This window comes from Acanthochromis polyacanthus, chromosome 16 (assembly GCF_021347895.1).
Source record: "Acanthochromis polyacanthus isolate Apoly-LR-REF ecotype Palm Island chromosome 16, KAUST_Apoly_ChrSc, whole genome shotgun sequence".
Lineage (NCBI taxonomy): Eukaryota > Metazoa > Chordata > Actinopteri > Pomacentridae > Acanthochromis > Acanthochromis polyacanthus.
The window spans coordinates 10,668,814-10,683,288 of NC_067128.1; the positions used below are offsets into that span (position 1 = coordinate 10,668,814).

Genomic DNA, 14,475 nt, shown 5'->3' on the forward strand with positions numbered 1-14,475 from the left:
TGTTGGTAGAATTGACAACATTGTGTTAATATTTTTGAGAAAAGCATCTCATTCTTGTTGTTCTTGACCAACAACCTTCATGTTTCACATCAAAAACAGAAACATGCGAGTTGGTCTGTGCTTTCTGACTTTCCTAAATTGCATGTAGCACTCAGCTTCAAGCCATTTTATTTCCACTGAGGATTTTTCTCAATGGCTGAGTAATTTCAGAAGAGCTGGTCGTAGTTTTTAGCGAATGTTTTTCAAACAGGAGTAAAGGCTGCATTTATTAGAGCTTATTTATGAAATTTAATACTCTAGTGTGTATGTAACCCTGTAAAACCCACTGTTAAAAACACAACAGTTCAGTTTTATTTTTTATTTTGATAGTATATATATGTATATATATATATATATATATATATATGTATAAATAATAAAACAAAACTAAAACTACGTGTAAATTACACTTATGAAGGTGTGTTGATCAGTTCATCACTTTTGGCAAGCTTTTGTTTTGCTCGTGTTAAAATAACAGTTCCCTTAATGTTTTTCTTTTGAAGGCGGATTTTTAATGTTTCAGGCTTTCCTTGGCGGAGTAACTCAGGCCTGCCAACTTGTGACCAAACCTTAGACTGAGATTTGGTCTGTGTGTGATGCTGACGGGGGGTCTGGGGGTCCTCCCCTGGAAAGTTTTGAAAATGATTGATCCTATTTCATGCATTCTGGTGTATTGTAAGAGCATTTTGCTTGTAAAAATCTTATTATAGAGATAACATTAAGGGATAATAAAAAAAAAACCACTGAGCTTAAAAAAACAGAGCAAGGGCAGGCAGTATTGAAAATGGTTCTTCTTGTAAAATATGGATGAAATTTCGGTGGTTGGATGTGCACAACACATTTCAGTATTTTCCATAAATACATGCATAACTGAAATAACTCCATCAACCACTTTGTAACATTTGTCTTAAAGGATTTTAATGCACTCAACAGCTAAACAAGCAAAAACAAAACATCTCTTCATAACTGAAATTATCCACTCACTGAACAGAATTACAATCAGACGCTAAACTCTCTATTAAATGTCAAAACAATCCATGTGACCCTAAAAACTCAACAGCTTTACAAACTCTAAGATTAAACTCTCCACAAGGATCCAAAATAAGTTGGACTTCTACATGAGAGCTTTAATTATTCTTCATCTACTTCCTGAAAAGTTTGGTCAATAAAAAAGACAAAAACTAAGATTTTCAGCTGAACTAAAGACAGACTTTGTGATTTTTCTGCTCACATGTTGTAGTCACAGTTTTGGAAAGCCTTGGTTTTGCTAGTGTTAAAATAACCGTTTAATTTCCTCCATGCTTTTATTGTAAAGGCATATTTTTAATGTTGCAGGCTTTTATTTTGTAACCATTCCAGTGGTACAGGAAGTACTTCTCTTAGAAGAGGTTTCTTGACATGACGAAGACCCTGCCGAAAAGTCTGAAAATTGACATAAAGATAAAAGAAAATGGTTTCACGCTGTTGTTGTCTAGCAAATGATGTGTATGAACTTAGAAGCACCTAGCGGGGACAAGGTCTTACAGCGAAGAAATGACAGAAGGACAGAAAGGTGAATTTGTGTTCACAATAAGGCTGATGGCTGAAATTGTCTGGCTGGGGTTTGCTACATAAGTGACCTACATATGTAGCAGGCAGCAGGTATTGATGGGACTCAGAAACACCCCACAGTTTAATCGTTTGTTCCTTGTATGATTTCCAACTGATGAATCACAGTCATTTTGTAGTAGGATCGAAATCATGATTGTCAGTGGGTAGAAGACACAGTGTTCACGTCATGGTTACAGCAACACTGTGCAGGCTGCTATATCTGACAATGGGAAATCTTCAGCAAAGCCGTGGATCAACAATATAAGCCGCATCACTGCAAAATCTAATCTAATTAGTCCTTGTGTCATTTCTGACCTTCCTGGAAAATTTCATCCAAATGTGTTTCTCCGTTTTTGCGTAGTGTTTCACACAGACAAATTCACAAACAAAGGTACGCCGATCCTCACATAATTCCCCCATTCCTTGGTGGAGTAAAAAAAACAAGCGGCCGCCTACAGAGAAGAAAAATTAAGCTAATGTAGTTCCTCAAATGACCAGTAGGGGCTCTTCTGTAGTCCCGCATTAAAATGTACAACTTTGCATGACATCTTAACATGTTTACAGTCTGCTTTTAAAAGCAGACCTATACCTATTTTTTCTGACAACGGTACAAAAGATGGATTTTTATCCAACTCAGTCATTTAAATTGTATAGAGGTGTAAAGTTACATAGAGTTAAAGGTGGTGCTGCTTCAGCTCCACTCACAGTTCACCTCTTTGCTTATTTTTGGATCATTTAGGAGGAATGCAAAGTCAGACTTTGCCAATATGGCAACACAAAATACACTACTATGTTGTAATGAAGAAAAACAACTCGCTGATTGATGAGTTTTTAAAAGCTTTTGGTCAACAGTAAAACTCGATGACAAAGGACGAGGCTACATCAGGCTTCAGCCACACAGACAGGAGTTATTTGTAAGTTCAGTTTCTGTTGACTTTTGGTCTTGGAGTGAGATTTCAGAAAAAAACACATTACCAAACTTATCATAAAAGATATCACCAAAACTTATCTCACAGACATCTTATCCTTAACTATACATAACTTTAAACCTCCATAGAAACATCACCAAACTCATCCTTTCAGCACACAAACAGCTGGTTCTATTGTATCTCATACAGACTGTTATCCTACAAACCATCAGCAGATTGAAGTAACTTTGACATTAAGGAAGCGAAACATTTAAAGACTGCTGTTGATCCAAAATGCATGTTCCCTCAATCCTAGATGTAATTCACTGGATACCGCTGAGTTTTGAATGGTAAGGTCCTTGCATTTATCTGTCAGCAGAGTTCTACTAACAGTTCTGATGTCTAAACCTGTCACTGAAGGTAAACCCGGTCTTTGCTGTTTCGGCCTCTCTGCTGTGAAACTCCCGGCCTGGAAGTGTCCTCTTTTAAGAATCTCTTCTAAAGACTCATTGTTATCATATGGCTTAAACTGAACTGTTGGTATTTGTTGTAGCTATTTAATTCTTTTACATTTATGTGTAGCATTTTTTATAGGTTCTAAGTAGGGATGTCCACTTTATGCCGCTACTGGCATAAAAATGTAGCATTGGTCAATACCGTCATCCTTTTTTTGCCTATCATGAAAACTGATAAAATAATGCCTGGATTTCACCGGCATTTACTGGCGTGCATATGATGACATCATCAAACTGCATTGTGAAGTGTGTAAACAAGTGCACCACATATATCAATATTAGTTGACATTGGAATCAGAAATTGAGAGTTGGACAATATCGGCATATCGGTTATTGGCAAAAATGCCAATATTGGACATCCCTAGTCCTAAGTTATTGTTATTATTTGTGGAGATGAGATGCAGAAATGTCTGAACTGATGACACTAAGATCATTACCACCTTAAAGAGCAGCGGTAGAATGATATAAACATGGTCTTCAGGGGAACAGGTCGAAATCACATGGCTTTTAATGTCGTTAAAATGAAAAGAGACCATTTTTAATTCATTTTTACCTCATATGCCTGATGTGGGAGAGCAGCAGGAGCAGCTGGGCCTGTCGTCTGGACTGCTGCTGAGCGGAGCATCCTGACTGGCTGATATGATGTATGAGAGCGTCGGTGATGGTGTCCAGCATGTTCTGAACCGCCACGCTGTTATGAAGCGGCTCCATAGTTCCAGTGCAGAAAGAAAAGGCACCTAACAGAAGAAAACAATCAGCCTGTTGCATATTTTCCATCTAATCCATCCTTCTATCCTCAAACAGAGGCTTCAGCTCATAACCTACGCCTCACACCGGCTGCTTTGGCTTCAAACAAACAACCAAGAAGATTTTTTTAAATTGAATGTTATTGAATGTGCCTTTCTGTGTTTTTGTGTTCTTGCATTGTGTATTATAAGTTAATCCATAGGCTTAGAACAAAGGTTAGGTGCATTAAATGGTCCAGATGTGGAATGAAAATGGGGTTGTAAATGCTCACAGGGTCTAAGAATAATTCCTGGGTAGGTTTTCTGTGGGTCAGACGAGGAAGAATCTGGGGTGTCAATGAAATCACAATGTGATGGATAGCCTCCTTAAACAGTACAAATTTTTTGACAGTTTGGTCAATATTTGAGCAATACTTCTGTCACTGAAACAGGAAATGCTCTTTTAAGATGCATTTTACATTGAGTTTTTGCACAAAGTTACTTTGTCTCAATACAGGATGATACAGATCAAACTAATAAACTGACATGATAAAATTCAATCAACTTGCTACAGATTCATGTCAAGAAATGAAACAACGTTTGGCTTCAGTTTGATAAAAGAGCTGAGTCACGCATGCAGATGAAAGCAATCATTTCAGTTGCAGTATTTTAAATCACAGTAATCAAAAGTTCATTCTGCTCCAGCAGCTGAGCCTGGAGTGTCATCTCAGTTTCCTATATAGAATATCTGAACCTCCAGGACAAACTTAGCCCTCTGTGCTGTCTCATGTTGTCATGGGAACAGCTATCAGGCATATTGACGGTGCAGGCCTTCCCAGAGCACTGTGTTTGTCTAATGTGTCTGAGCAGCACTGAGAGCTGCACCTCTGTGGGTGTAGTTTGACCCTGTTCAATAATAACCTGTGAAGTGGTGTGCATGCAAACAAATCAGAAAAATCAGAAAAATTAAACTTGATGTTTTGATGATTTCAGTTGTTTCACAAGATGTTTCACAAGAGAGTTACTAAAACTGTCAACACAGTCACACACTGGGAAGCACGCCCTCACATTCATACGTTACCGTACCAGAGTTAAGCAAGATGATAGCTTTGAGACAGACGAATTCTTCAGGTTTGAGTTTGAGCATGCGGAAGCGGGAAGCTGTGGCCAGCAGCATGTCAAAGATCTCAGCCATGCCCTCAACACAGTCGCCTTCGTTCCTGGAGAGCAGAACGGAAAGAAACAGGCTCAACTTTTTTCCTTTCTTTTTTAACTCTCCTGTTGTCTTCATTTACGCACACCAAAAAATATTGTGTCCTTGTCTGAAAAAAAATGTAAAAAAAAAAAAAAAAAATCTGCAAAAAAATTCCTTACATTTCTGAAAATTTGCAAAGCCTTCAGGAAGAAAATTCCGATAATTCCTTAAAAGTTTCCCTTAAAGGTTTTATTTAAAAAAATCCCCCAAATTTGGCAAGAAAATTCTTGTAAATATTTTCAAAAAATGAGTAAAAATCTTCCAAAAAAAATCCTAAAAATATCTAAAGTGATTCTACATATATCAGTAAAACTTGTAATATTTTCTTTTAGAACATTCACAAAAAGAAATTGCGAATGTTCTTAAGAAACATTTTTAGCATTTCTTTTTTTCAAACCAAAAAATGTTCAAAGACTTCCCAAAAATGTTGAAAATGTGGACATCAGAAGTTTCACTGTGAAAATATACATTTTTTCCACATTTTCAAACGCTAAAACGGATCAGCTTTGACTCGCAGGACGACACGAGGGTTAAAACAAAAATGAAGATTGGAAGTCACTCAGTAAGTAAATATGTTTTCAATAAAACACAGCAGTCACCGTAAATTTAACATAAACAACCAAAGCTTTGCAGCATCAGAAGAAAAGAATTCTGGCTTCATCGAACGATCCAAAGAGCATCCAGATAAACACCTAATGGACCGAATCACTGGAATGCTTCATTTGTTGGCAGAGTTGAAAAGTGATGGAAAGATGGGTGATATCCACTGGTTGGAGTGCAAGATGAACTTGGACAGGGCAGAGCTAAGGGAATGTGTCAACCCTGACCCACAGCATTTTAGTCATCATGTCCAATTGGACAGGACACTCATATGGGGACCAGGTTTCAGAGATAATACTCAGTAATACACTTTTGAATCAAATGGGACCATCAGGCACATCAGAGCGTAAAAGCTCTGTCTGTCTGCATGTCTCTCTCATCCCTCTCGCTGCCTCCAACGCTCTCTTTTTCTCTTTGAGGTAGATACTGTGGTTTGGCCAGCTTGTTTACTCTGAACATGAGGGGAAATGGAGGGAACAGGCTGTGCTTGTAAAGTAGAAAACACCCGTGTCTTATGCCTGCCTGCATCTCTATTTTCTCATCCTCTCGGTTCATCATTTAGCTCTCTCTCGTCAGCCTTGTTCCCCGTCATCTCTCCCTCCGTCATTCTTGGTTTTCCATCATTCCTTGCATTGAGGCTTTGATTAAATCTCTGTCCTGGTTCCCAGCTCAGCACTGTAATGATGAGGGGGTATTTCAGGTTCGAGAGAGGCTGCTCTTCTCTCCATGGGGAACATGTAATTAGTCTTTCACTCTGTGACAGATGTGTTGGGATGGCACAATGGTGGGCAAGGTGTGAAATGGAAAATCTACAATGCTGATGTATCACTCTTAAGAGCTATGTGAGACAGACAAAGAAGGAAAAACAGGGAGGAGAAAGCAAAGGCAGAGAGCTGAACAAGTATACAGAGGTAGGTGTCAGCATGGACGTCAGGCAGGACTTCCTTACTACCTGTCCAGTATGAGGTCCTGGGCGAAGATGAGTTTGCCGGGGCAGTGGATGGACCTCCAAATGAGCCCGATCATCAGCACCTCCAGCCATGAACTTTCCAGCAACTGCACCTGGTCATGAAGGGACAGCTGCAGAAAACCTAGAAAAACAAATAAAGTGACCAGTGATGAGGATAAAGGTGATTCACAGAACATTTATTCCAAATAATTCTCATTAAAAACCCTTAACATTCTGTTTTTTGCCAGATCACTGCAATTATTTGGTATCTACAGAAAACAGTAAATAAAACTATTCTGAATATCCAGAGCGGCGGCTTTTAACTATGACATGTTATGGTATATCAGTGTTTTTCCGTTCTCCTTCGTCCCACGCATGTTCTTGTTCCTGTTCTCGGTCAGGGAACAGGAACTTGAATGAAACCATCTGCAATCTCTGCGCCCTCATAAGAAGCCTTATCGCTGGCACTCAGCTGTCTCAGTTCATATGTAATTACAGCCAATTCGCTCTCATTGTCCCCCTCTGTACTCTGGCTGTGACCCCTTGCAATTAAAACTGTGTGCCTTTTAGTGACGCACAAGGTTGCAATACCTCAAATGCAGGATTTACTCTCCTGACGAGCCCGCGACAGAGAGCACATGCAAAAGGGTGATGTGTCTTGTGCTGCACTTAAGCTCTATGGGGTGCCAGCAGATTGACCAAACAATCCTCTCAAAGGTGATGACTGTAATTACCATCTCTGTAATGGCTCTGCATTTGTGTGTGTGTGTTTGTCTATGTGTGCTTTTACTATAAAGGTCTCCTATCTCTGTGCTGCTGCCGAAGAAGTCAAATCGAGATCCCTAAACAGCTGCAATCTCACATCACATCTGTACATTTCAATGTTTAACCCTCTGGTTGTCTTCATTTATGGGCACCCCAAAAAAAATATTGTTTCCTTGTCTGAAAAAAATCCAAAAATTCAGCAAAATAACCCCCCAAATTCAGAAAAATTGCAAAACCTTCAGGAAGAAATTTCCAATAATTCCCTTAAAAGTTTTATTTAAAAAAAATCCTCCAAATTTGGCAAGAAAATTCTTGTAAATATTTTCAAAAAATGAGTAAAAATCTTCCAAAAAATCCTAAAAATATCTAAAGTGATTTTATATATATATATATCAGTAAAACTTCTGATATTTTCTTTAAGAACATTCACAAAAAATTCAACCAAAATCCAGCCAATTTCGCTGGATTTTGGTAGATTTTTTTTGTGAATGTTCTTAAGAAACATGTTTTACTTTTTTCCACCAAAAAATGTTCAAATATTCTCAAAAATGTTGAAAAAGTGGACATCAGAAGTTCCATTGTGAAAATAAATATTTTTTCCAAGAATTTCAAACTTTAAAATGGGTCAATTTTGACCTGCAGGACAACAAGAGGGTTAGGAGAGGCATCAGACCTGACCTCACCTAAATACTTGTGGGTTAAATATTTTAATTCAATCAATCCAAAGCGACTGATTTAAGCTGCTGATAATCTTTAGCCACCGAAGATTAAACGATAGAATATTACAGTACTTGCATCATTATTGGAAAAAGTCTGACTAAAATCGTTTCTCTGGCTTTAACATCAAATAATGACAATGGTCTTTGAGAGAACGAAATTTGCAACCAAGAGTCTTTTAGTTCACCTGGTTCCACTCGATCATTTCATTAAGTCACTCAGTTTGATAGTAACTTTTTAGACATTAATTCTGCCAACGATTTTCTTACGTACATTACCATTCAAAAGTATGGGGTCACCCAGGCAATTTCATGTTTTCAATGAAAACTCACACTTTTATTCATGTGCTAACGTAACTGCACAAGGGTTTTCTAATCATCAGTCAGCCTTTCAAAACCATTAGCTAACACAATGTAGCATTAGAACACAGGCGTGATGGCTGAAGGAAAAGTTCCTGTGTACCCCTGTGTAGATATTCCATTAAAAAATCTGTTGTTTCTAGCTAGAATAGTCATTTACCACATTAGCAAAGTCTAGACTGGATTTCTGATTCATTTAATGTGATCTTCATTGAAAAAAAATCTTTCTTTTAAAAATAAGGACATTTCTAAGTGATCCCAAACTTTTGAAGTTTTGTAGTGTACATGCAAAATATAAAAATATGGTATGGAAACAAGAGCTGGTTCATTTCAAATAACAATAAACACTACACACCAGTCCTGAACAATATTCAGTCCCTCCAGCACTGAACAATTTGTTCTACCACAGTACAGACCATATATGTTTGATGTTAATGACCGACTAATGCTGGCTCTAAGCAGATTCTGCAAAAAAAAAGAAAGAAATCTGTGCTCCTCAGTGTACCCAATATGCAATTAATGATTCATCTGTGACCAACAGTCATGCGATAAAAATTTAGGGACTTTCTGGCTGAACTGCAGGCTGTGTTTACACAGAGCAGATAGGGGACAAAGCCATTATTTTTCTGTATCGATAACACCTATGGGCACCAGGAAAATGTTGTACTTGTTGATTCCAAGGTGTGGGTAAAATGTTCAACGTATACTTTTTGTTTTTATGGTTCATGGCATTATAACTTTCACGCTGCACAAAAGACTATTTCTAGCCATGGTTGTGCCTTTTCCACAGAGGCACAGGACTTTATATTGGAGTGAAAATGAGCTCAGAGTGAGTAGAAGATGTCCAGAAACTGCTTGGGTTCAAAATGGCCAAGCACACTTGGCAGAAAATTGCAGTGCATTATAATTTGGATGATGTTTCTAATGATAACGATTATTTTTAGTATGTATTTTTGGTGTGTCTCCTATATTTTTGTTTATTTATTCAAACCTGGAAGCTTCTTGGCCCACGCGATCATGTGGACCAGCTCCTTGTCGGCCATGCTGGTGAGAAGCGTCATCATGGTGACCTCGGTGTAGGGGCGACTCAGCTTCTGACGTGAGCACAGTATTGGGGGCTCAGCACCCTGGAGCAGGAGGAGCATCTGAGAACACAGGAGATAAACACAGTCAGATCACGTAACCAGTAAGTTGTAAGATAAAAGTGATTAAAACCTTTACCCAACAGTCACATTTTCACATCAAAATTTTCCGCCAACGAACAAAACTAATAGTTGTTTAATAGCTGATATTCATTGTTTCCACACCTGATCAGGGGACATGCTAGTCACTGAAGATCTTCCACCTCCACCACCCGCACTGCTGCGTTTCCTCCCGTCCTGATGGGGCGCTGTTTTGTGCCCCAGGTCTTTAGCAATCTTGTCACTGATGCCAGTCCGTCGTTTTTCCCGGCGCAAAACACGACCGCGGTCCTTTCGCACACCTTAAGGACACAGCAGGTTCTTACCACAAAATAATATGCAGATACACAAAATAGACACATCACAAACTTACACACATGTAAATAAATCATCAGACATTTTCCTGAGTATCACTCTCACCTAACTTCAAATTCTGTTCTTAAAACAAAGTATAGCACGGACATAAGGATGATAGAGAGATTCAAGAAGTATGAAAACAAAAATGTGGGTGTGGGCTAATCAGTAGCTGTACTCCTTAAGAGGAAATCTGCTCAAGGTCATATTAAAGTTAGTCTCAAGCTTATCTGCATCCACCAGCACTCACATACTTGTGCCAGTGTTGTCTGCAACAAACCAGGATTGGTAATTAGACATTTATTTTTTACGTTTGTTGAGAAGAGGGCAACCAGATGTTGCTGTCATAAAAACAATACACAGACAAGATGAGCTGCGTGAAAGAAAAATTATTCTTAAAAGCCTTTCTAAAACAACTGTAAAAATGGGGTAAAACTATGAGGTAACCAAAGGCAAAATGGAACAAGCACATTTAAAAAGACAAAAGGAGATGGAGTATCTTCTTTCTGCTGGTATTTTTACTCACCTCCTTTCATCATGCCCACTTCGTAACACTTCCTAAGACGGCAGGCCTGGCAGCTCTTCCTCCGATTCCTGTCAATAGTACACTGATTGGTCGCTGGGCACATGTAGTCATTGTGACCTGAAATGAAAAAAAAAATCTATTACTTTCAGCATCCCACTCCAGTGTTCAGTTCAGATTTAGATTAGTTAGTACCCAGGAACACTCTATTCCCGTTGTAAATGAATTTGAGATTGGAAAAAAAAAAAGTAAAACATGACATCTTGGCTTTGTCATTGCCATGGAGACTATTGGTTTCTTTATGACCACTCTTTCATTGTAAGATTTTGCATCAATATGCCACAGCATCATATCATGAACATGACTAAGCCACCAAGCACCGAAGTTTCAGCAAGCACACAGAGGCAAAGGTAGACGGCTAGAATAATGATAGGCGGTTCTTAAGTGAAAATAATAACAGTAAAACTAACATGTTTGTCTGTTCTCTATAATTACAACCTCTCAGTTTCACAATGTCATAATTTATAACATATATCTTCCCTCTTTCTTTGCTTTATTCTCTAGTTTGTGTCACCTTCCTTTATTTTAACGTTAATTTTTTAACTTAAATTTATGGACGTTGTTCAGGTCACCATATGTGTCAGATTAAACCACAGTGCCTGATAGCAAAATGCATTTTTGTGGGGTACAGTACGGTCCATTACTGTCCTGTATCGTGTTCTTTCCTATGTTTTATTTCAGTCTGACAGTTCCTAAATAACTGTAGTTAATCTGTAAAGTAAGACTAAGTAAGACAAAACATTTTCCAAACAGATAAAATTTTCATAATACATGCACTGGTCACAAGTATCTGAAGCAGGCAGGCTACCTACCCTGGATGCTCCTCTTGAAGAAGGCCTTGCAGCCCTCACAGGACCACACCCCATAGTGGTACCCAGAGGCATAGTCGCTGCACACGGCACAGAAACGTGTCTCTTTGGTCATCTCAAAGGCCCCAGCCGCTGCTCCAGTTCCCACCTCACCCACTTCGTATGCCTCATCACACTTGCCACACTGCTCCTCTCTGGAGGCCGGCTGGTAGCTGGATCTGCAACAGGCCATGATTGTTAATTCAATAATTAGTGTTTTCAGAAATATAACGACAAATTATGATGCTAATAAAACACTATAAGCAACAGCAATTAGCACGCAACAACAGAAAATACACCTAGAAATGTCTGCCCAAAAAATCCAGAAGCATTAGAGCTAACCAAACAATTACAGATCAAATCAAACCTGAAAATGACTTAAAATGACTTTAGCACAGTTTTCCACCTGAATCAGGACACAATCTGTAAGTGTACTTCTGATGTTCTCACGTATTGTTCCTTTCTCAAGGTCCCTGACAAAGTCCTTAATCTTTGGAATTAGAAACCAGGACAAAGCTTGATCCTCTCTATGGAGATAGTGGGGATGTTTTGTATAAAGCAAGAGATTTTAAAAAAAATAACAAGGCAGTTATATAATTATATTTTGTTTACAATGGCATTTTGAGGACGCAACTAAATGCCATTACCATGATTCATGAGCTACAAATATTACATCTAGCTGCTGCCACTTAATAGAAAACACCAGGGCAGTAAAGCAAAAAAAATAAGTACTAAATATATTTAGGAAATATGTAAAATTAATTATTTTAAAAAACAAGTTAATTCCTTAAATATTTCCTGAATGGAATATATGTATAGAATCTGAACTGAAAAAAAAACCCTGACAAGCTTATTTCTGCTTGCACTACTCTTATCTGTTACACAATCACCAAACTTGGCACAAACAATGCTGACCAAACAATCAGAATCCATCACTAGATGTGCCATTGCTCTCAACTTGCATTCCTACCACGGGAATTATTGCTAGATGGATCAGAAGGGGCTAAAAATACACCAGGTTCTTTTAATATTATAAAAATCAAAAGGGTAAACCTGTTGACAGAGTCTAGCACTTTTCTCCACTCTGCTGATCCGCATAAAGAAGAAATGTTCGCTCACCTGTAGACGGGTGTTGAGGTGGTTTCCAGATAGTGGTGGCTGGGTGGGTGCATAAAGGGGCTGAGGCGGGGGCTGGAGGGCACAAACACAAGAGGACTGGTCGGTCCGCTGCCCAAGGACTGAAGACTGCCATCTGAGGGTGGTCCATGGGCATCTAGAGGAGCGGAGTAATAGCCAGTGGTGGAGTGGCTGTAAAGAGGAGTCGGGGCAGGGGTGGGGGTGGCATAGTCGTACGTCCCTTCCAGGAAGTCCACAGTGGCTACCCCTCCAGAACCCCGGCTCTCTTCGGGGTACATGTCACTGAGGGGGGCACGTGGCGAAGGCGAGAGACGTGGTGGAGAGATGGTCTCCAGTTCTGAGGAGGCTGGGCTAATCCTGGGTCTGAGTACTGGTCCACACGGCTGCCTGCTCTGTACCGGGCTCTGCCTAAGCAACATCACAGCACAACAGCAGTGATAAGCAACATGATTTAGACTTCCTCTCCCATTTGCTGGGAGGGGGAGTGGTATGCAGCTCTCCCTCTCTCTTTTGTCTGTCTTCACTCCCTCCCTGGGTCTCTTCTTCCCTGTGAAACCTGTCAACTTGGAGAGACCACTATTCTTCAAGCGCTTTAGCCCTGTCTGCCTTGAGCTTTAGCCCACCAAGCTGCAAAAGAACAAGAACAACAAAAAAGACATCTGGAAAGACTCCTCCCAAACTCCCTTCTTTTTTTATTTCACTCCTTTCCTCTCATACATCTTTCCTGAGTCTGGAAGGGAGGGAGAGCTGGTGGGAGAGAGGAAAAGAAAGATGGACAGAAATAGTGATTCTAAAACAACTTCCCTGTCTTCTCTCACACATCCCTATTCCCACTTCACCTCTGTCTTATTTTAAAAAGCGTTCTTAGTTATAACTGGATTCTAAATAAAAGCCAGCTGTAAACTAGCTGAAAGGCTGTCTCTGTAAATGCATCATTAATTTAGCACACTGCCAGTATGACCAGCACATTTCTAGTTAAATTACTGAATGCACCAGAGACTCGGCATTAAATCAAATCAGTGTGCACATTAGTTACGAGACAACAATGGTTTAAAACAACAGAGGCTAAAATGAAAGCAGAATGTACCATGACACACTATACTCACCCCTTACACGTGAATCATCCTCATATCTGCTGCGTAACACAGACACAGTCTTCTCCCCAAACCCTCTGCTTGCCTCACAAGCATCTACCTGGACTCAATGGGCACAATGGGAAGAGTGGGAAGGTTTTAAAAAAAAGGATAAACAAATTAAAGATGCTGCCAAATCGATAACCATGGTGCATTTAAGTGCCAGGTCACCATAACACAGCAAACAAAATAGGAGGTCAAATCTCATTCTGACAGCCAGCAATTACACAATCAATCCTAAATGAGGGGACTGATGTTCTTTTAATATTTCAGATGCTGGATCACCTAAGTTATCTCTTTGAATAAACATTACAATTAAACTGAATTATTGTTTTTTGTTAAATCGGACTTTCCTAGTGATATTTCATTCCAAGAAGGATGAGATATATTACCGGCTAGTTAATCATTACTTTACTAGGTGAAGTGTCAGAATAAATAGAACACTATATACATGCACAAACCAAAAGGAACAGAGCACAAATAAACATTTGAGGGAATCAATGTTTCAGGTCTGTGATTTTCAGGGATCCTTTTCGTCCTTGGATGGTTTGGGACCAGGCGTCAAGGTGAAAAAAGCACAACCTTGTGGGCTGAAACATTAAACTCTAAATACAGGGATTATTCTCAAACAGTCACAGCAACTGTGAAATGAAACTCTGTACACATAGAAATAGTAAATTGCCACATTGCCATCAAGTCATTTCCAGGTTACAAATTTTCAGATTCAATCACAGAAAGCACAGCAAAATCATTTAGGCCATTTAAAGCCTTTTAGACTGTCATTTATGTGAGGAATTCATAAACATGATTCTATGAA

At 39.2% G+C, this 14,475-nt stretch overlaps 1 protein-coding gene across 2 annotated transcripts in view; it reads right to left on the reverse strand.

Annotated features, from left to right (window-relative positions):
* Nucleotides 1–14,475, reverse strand: part of esr1 (estrogen receptor 1) — a 28,321-nt gene that overhangs the window by 3,142 nt on the left and 10,704 nt on the right. The window contains exons 2-10 of one of the 2 annotated variants that reach the window (XM_051960971.1): nucleotides 13,632–13,719; nucleotides 12,508–12,933; nucleotides 11,353–11,567; nucleotides 10,484–10,600; nucleotides 9,730–9,905; nucleotides 9,414–9,567; nucleotides 6,585–6,723; nucleotides 4,864–4,997; nucleotides 3,606–3,789 (exon numbers count right to left, since the gene is read on the reverse strand). In XM_051960971.1, the coding sequence (XP_051816931.1) occupies nucleotides 3,606–3,789; nucleotides 4,864–4,997; nucleotides 6,585–6,723; nucleotides 9,414–9,567; nucleotides 9,730–9,905; nucleotides 10,484–10,600; nucleotides 11,353–11,567; nucleotides 12,508–12,803 (1,415 nt within the window). In that variant the 5' untranslated portion in view covers nucleotides 12,804–12,933; nucleotides 13,632–13,719. Of the gene's footprint in view, nucleotides 1–963; nucleotides 1,462–3,605; nucleotides 3,790–4,863; nucleotides 4,998–6,584; nucleotides 6,724–9,413; nucleotides 9,568–9,729; nucleotides 9,906–10,483; nucleotides 10,601–11,352; nucleotides 11,568–12,507; nucleotides 13,603–13,631; nucleotides 13,720–14,475 lie in introns of those variants that run through there. The other variant, XM_051960972.1, reaches the window with a different exon arrangement.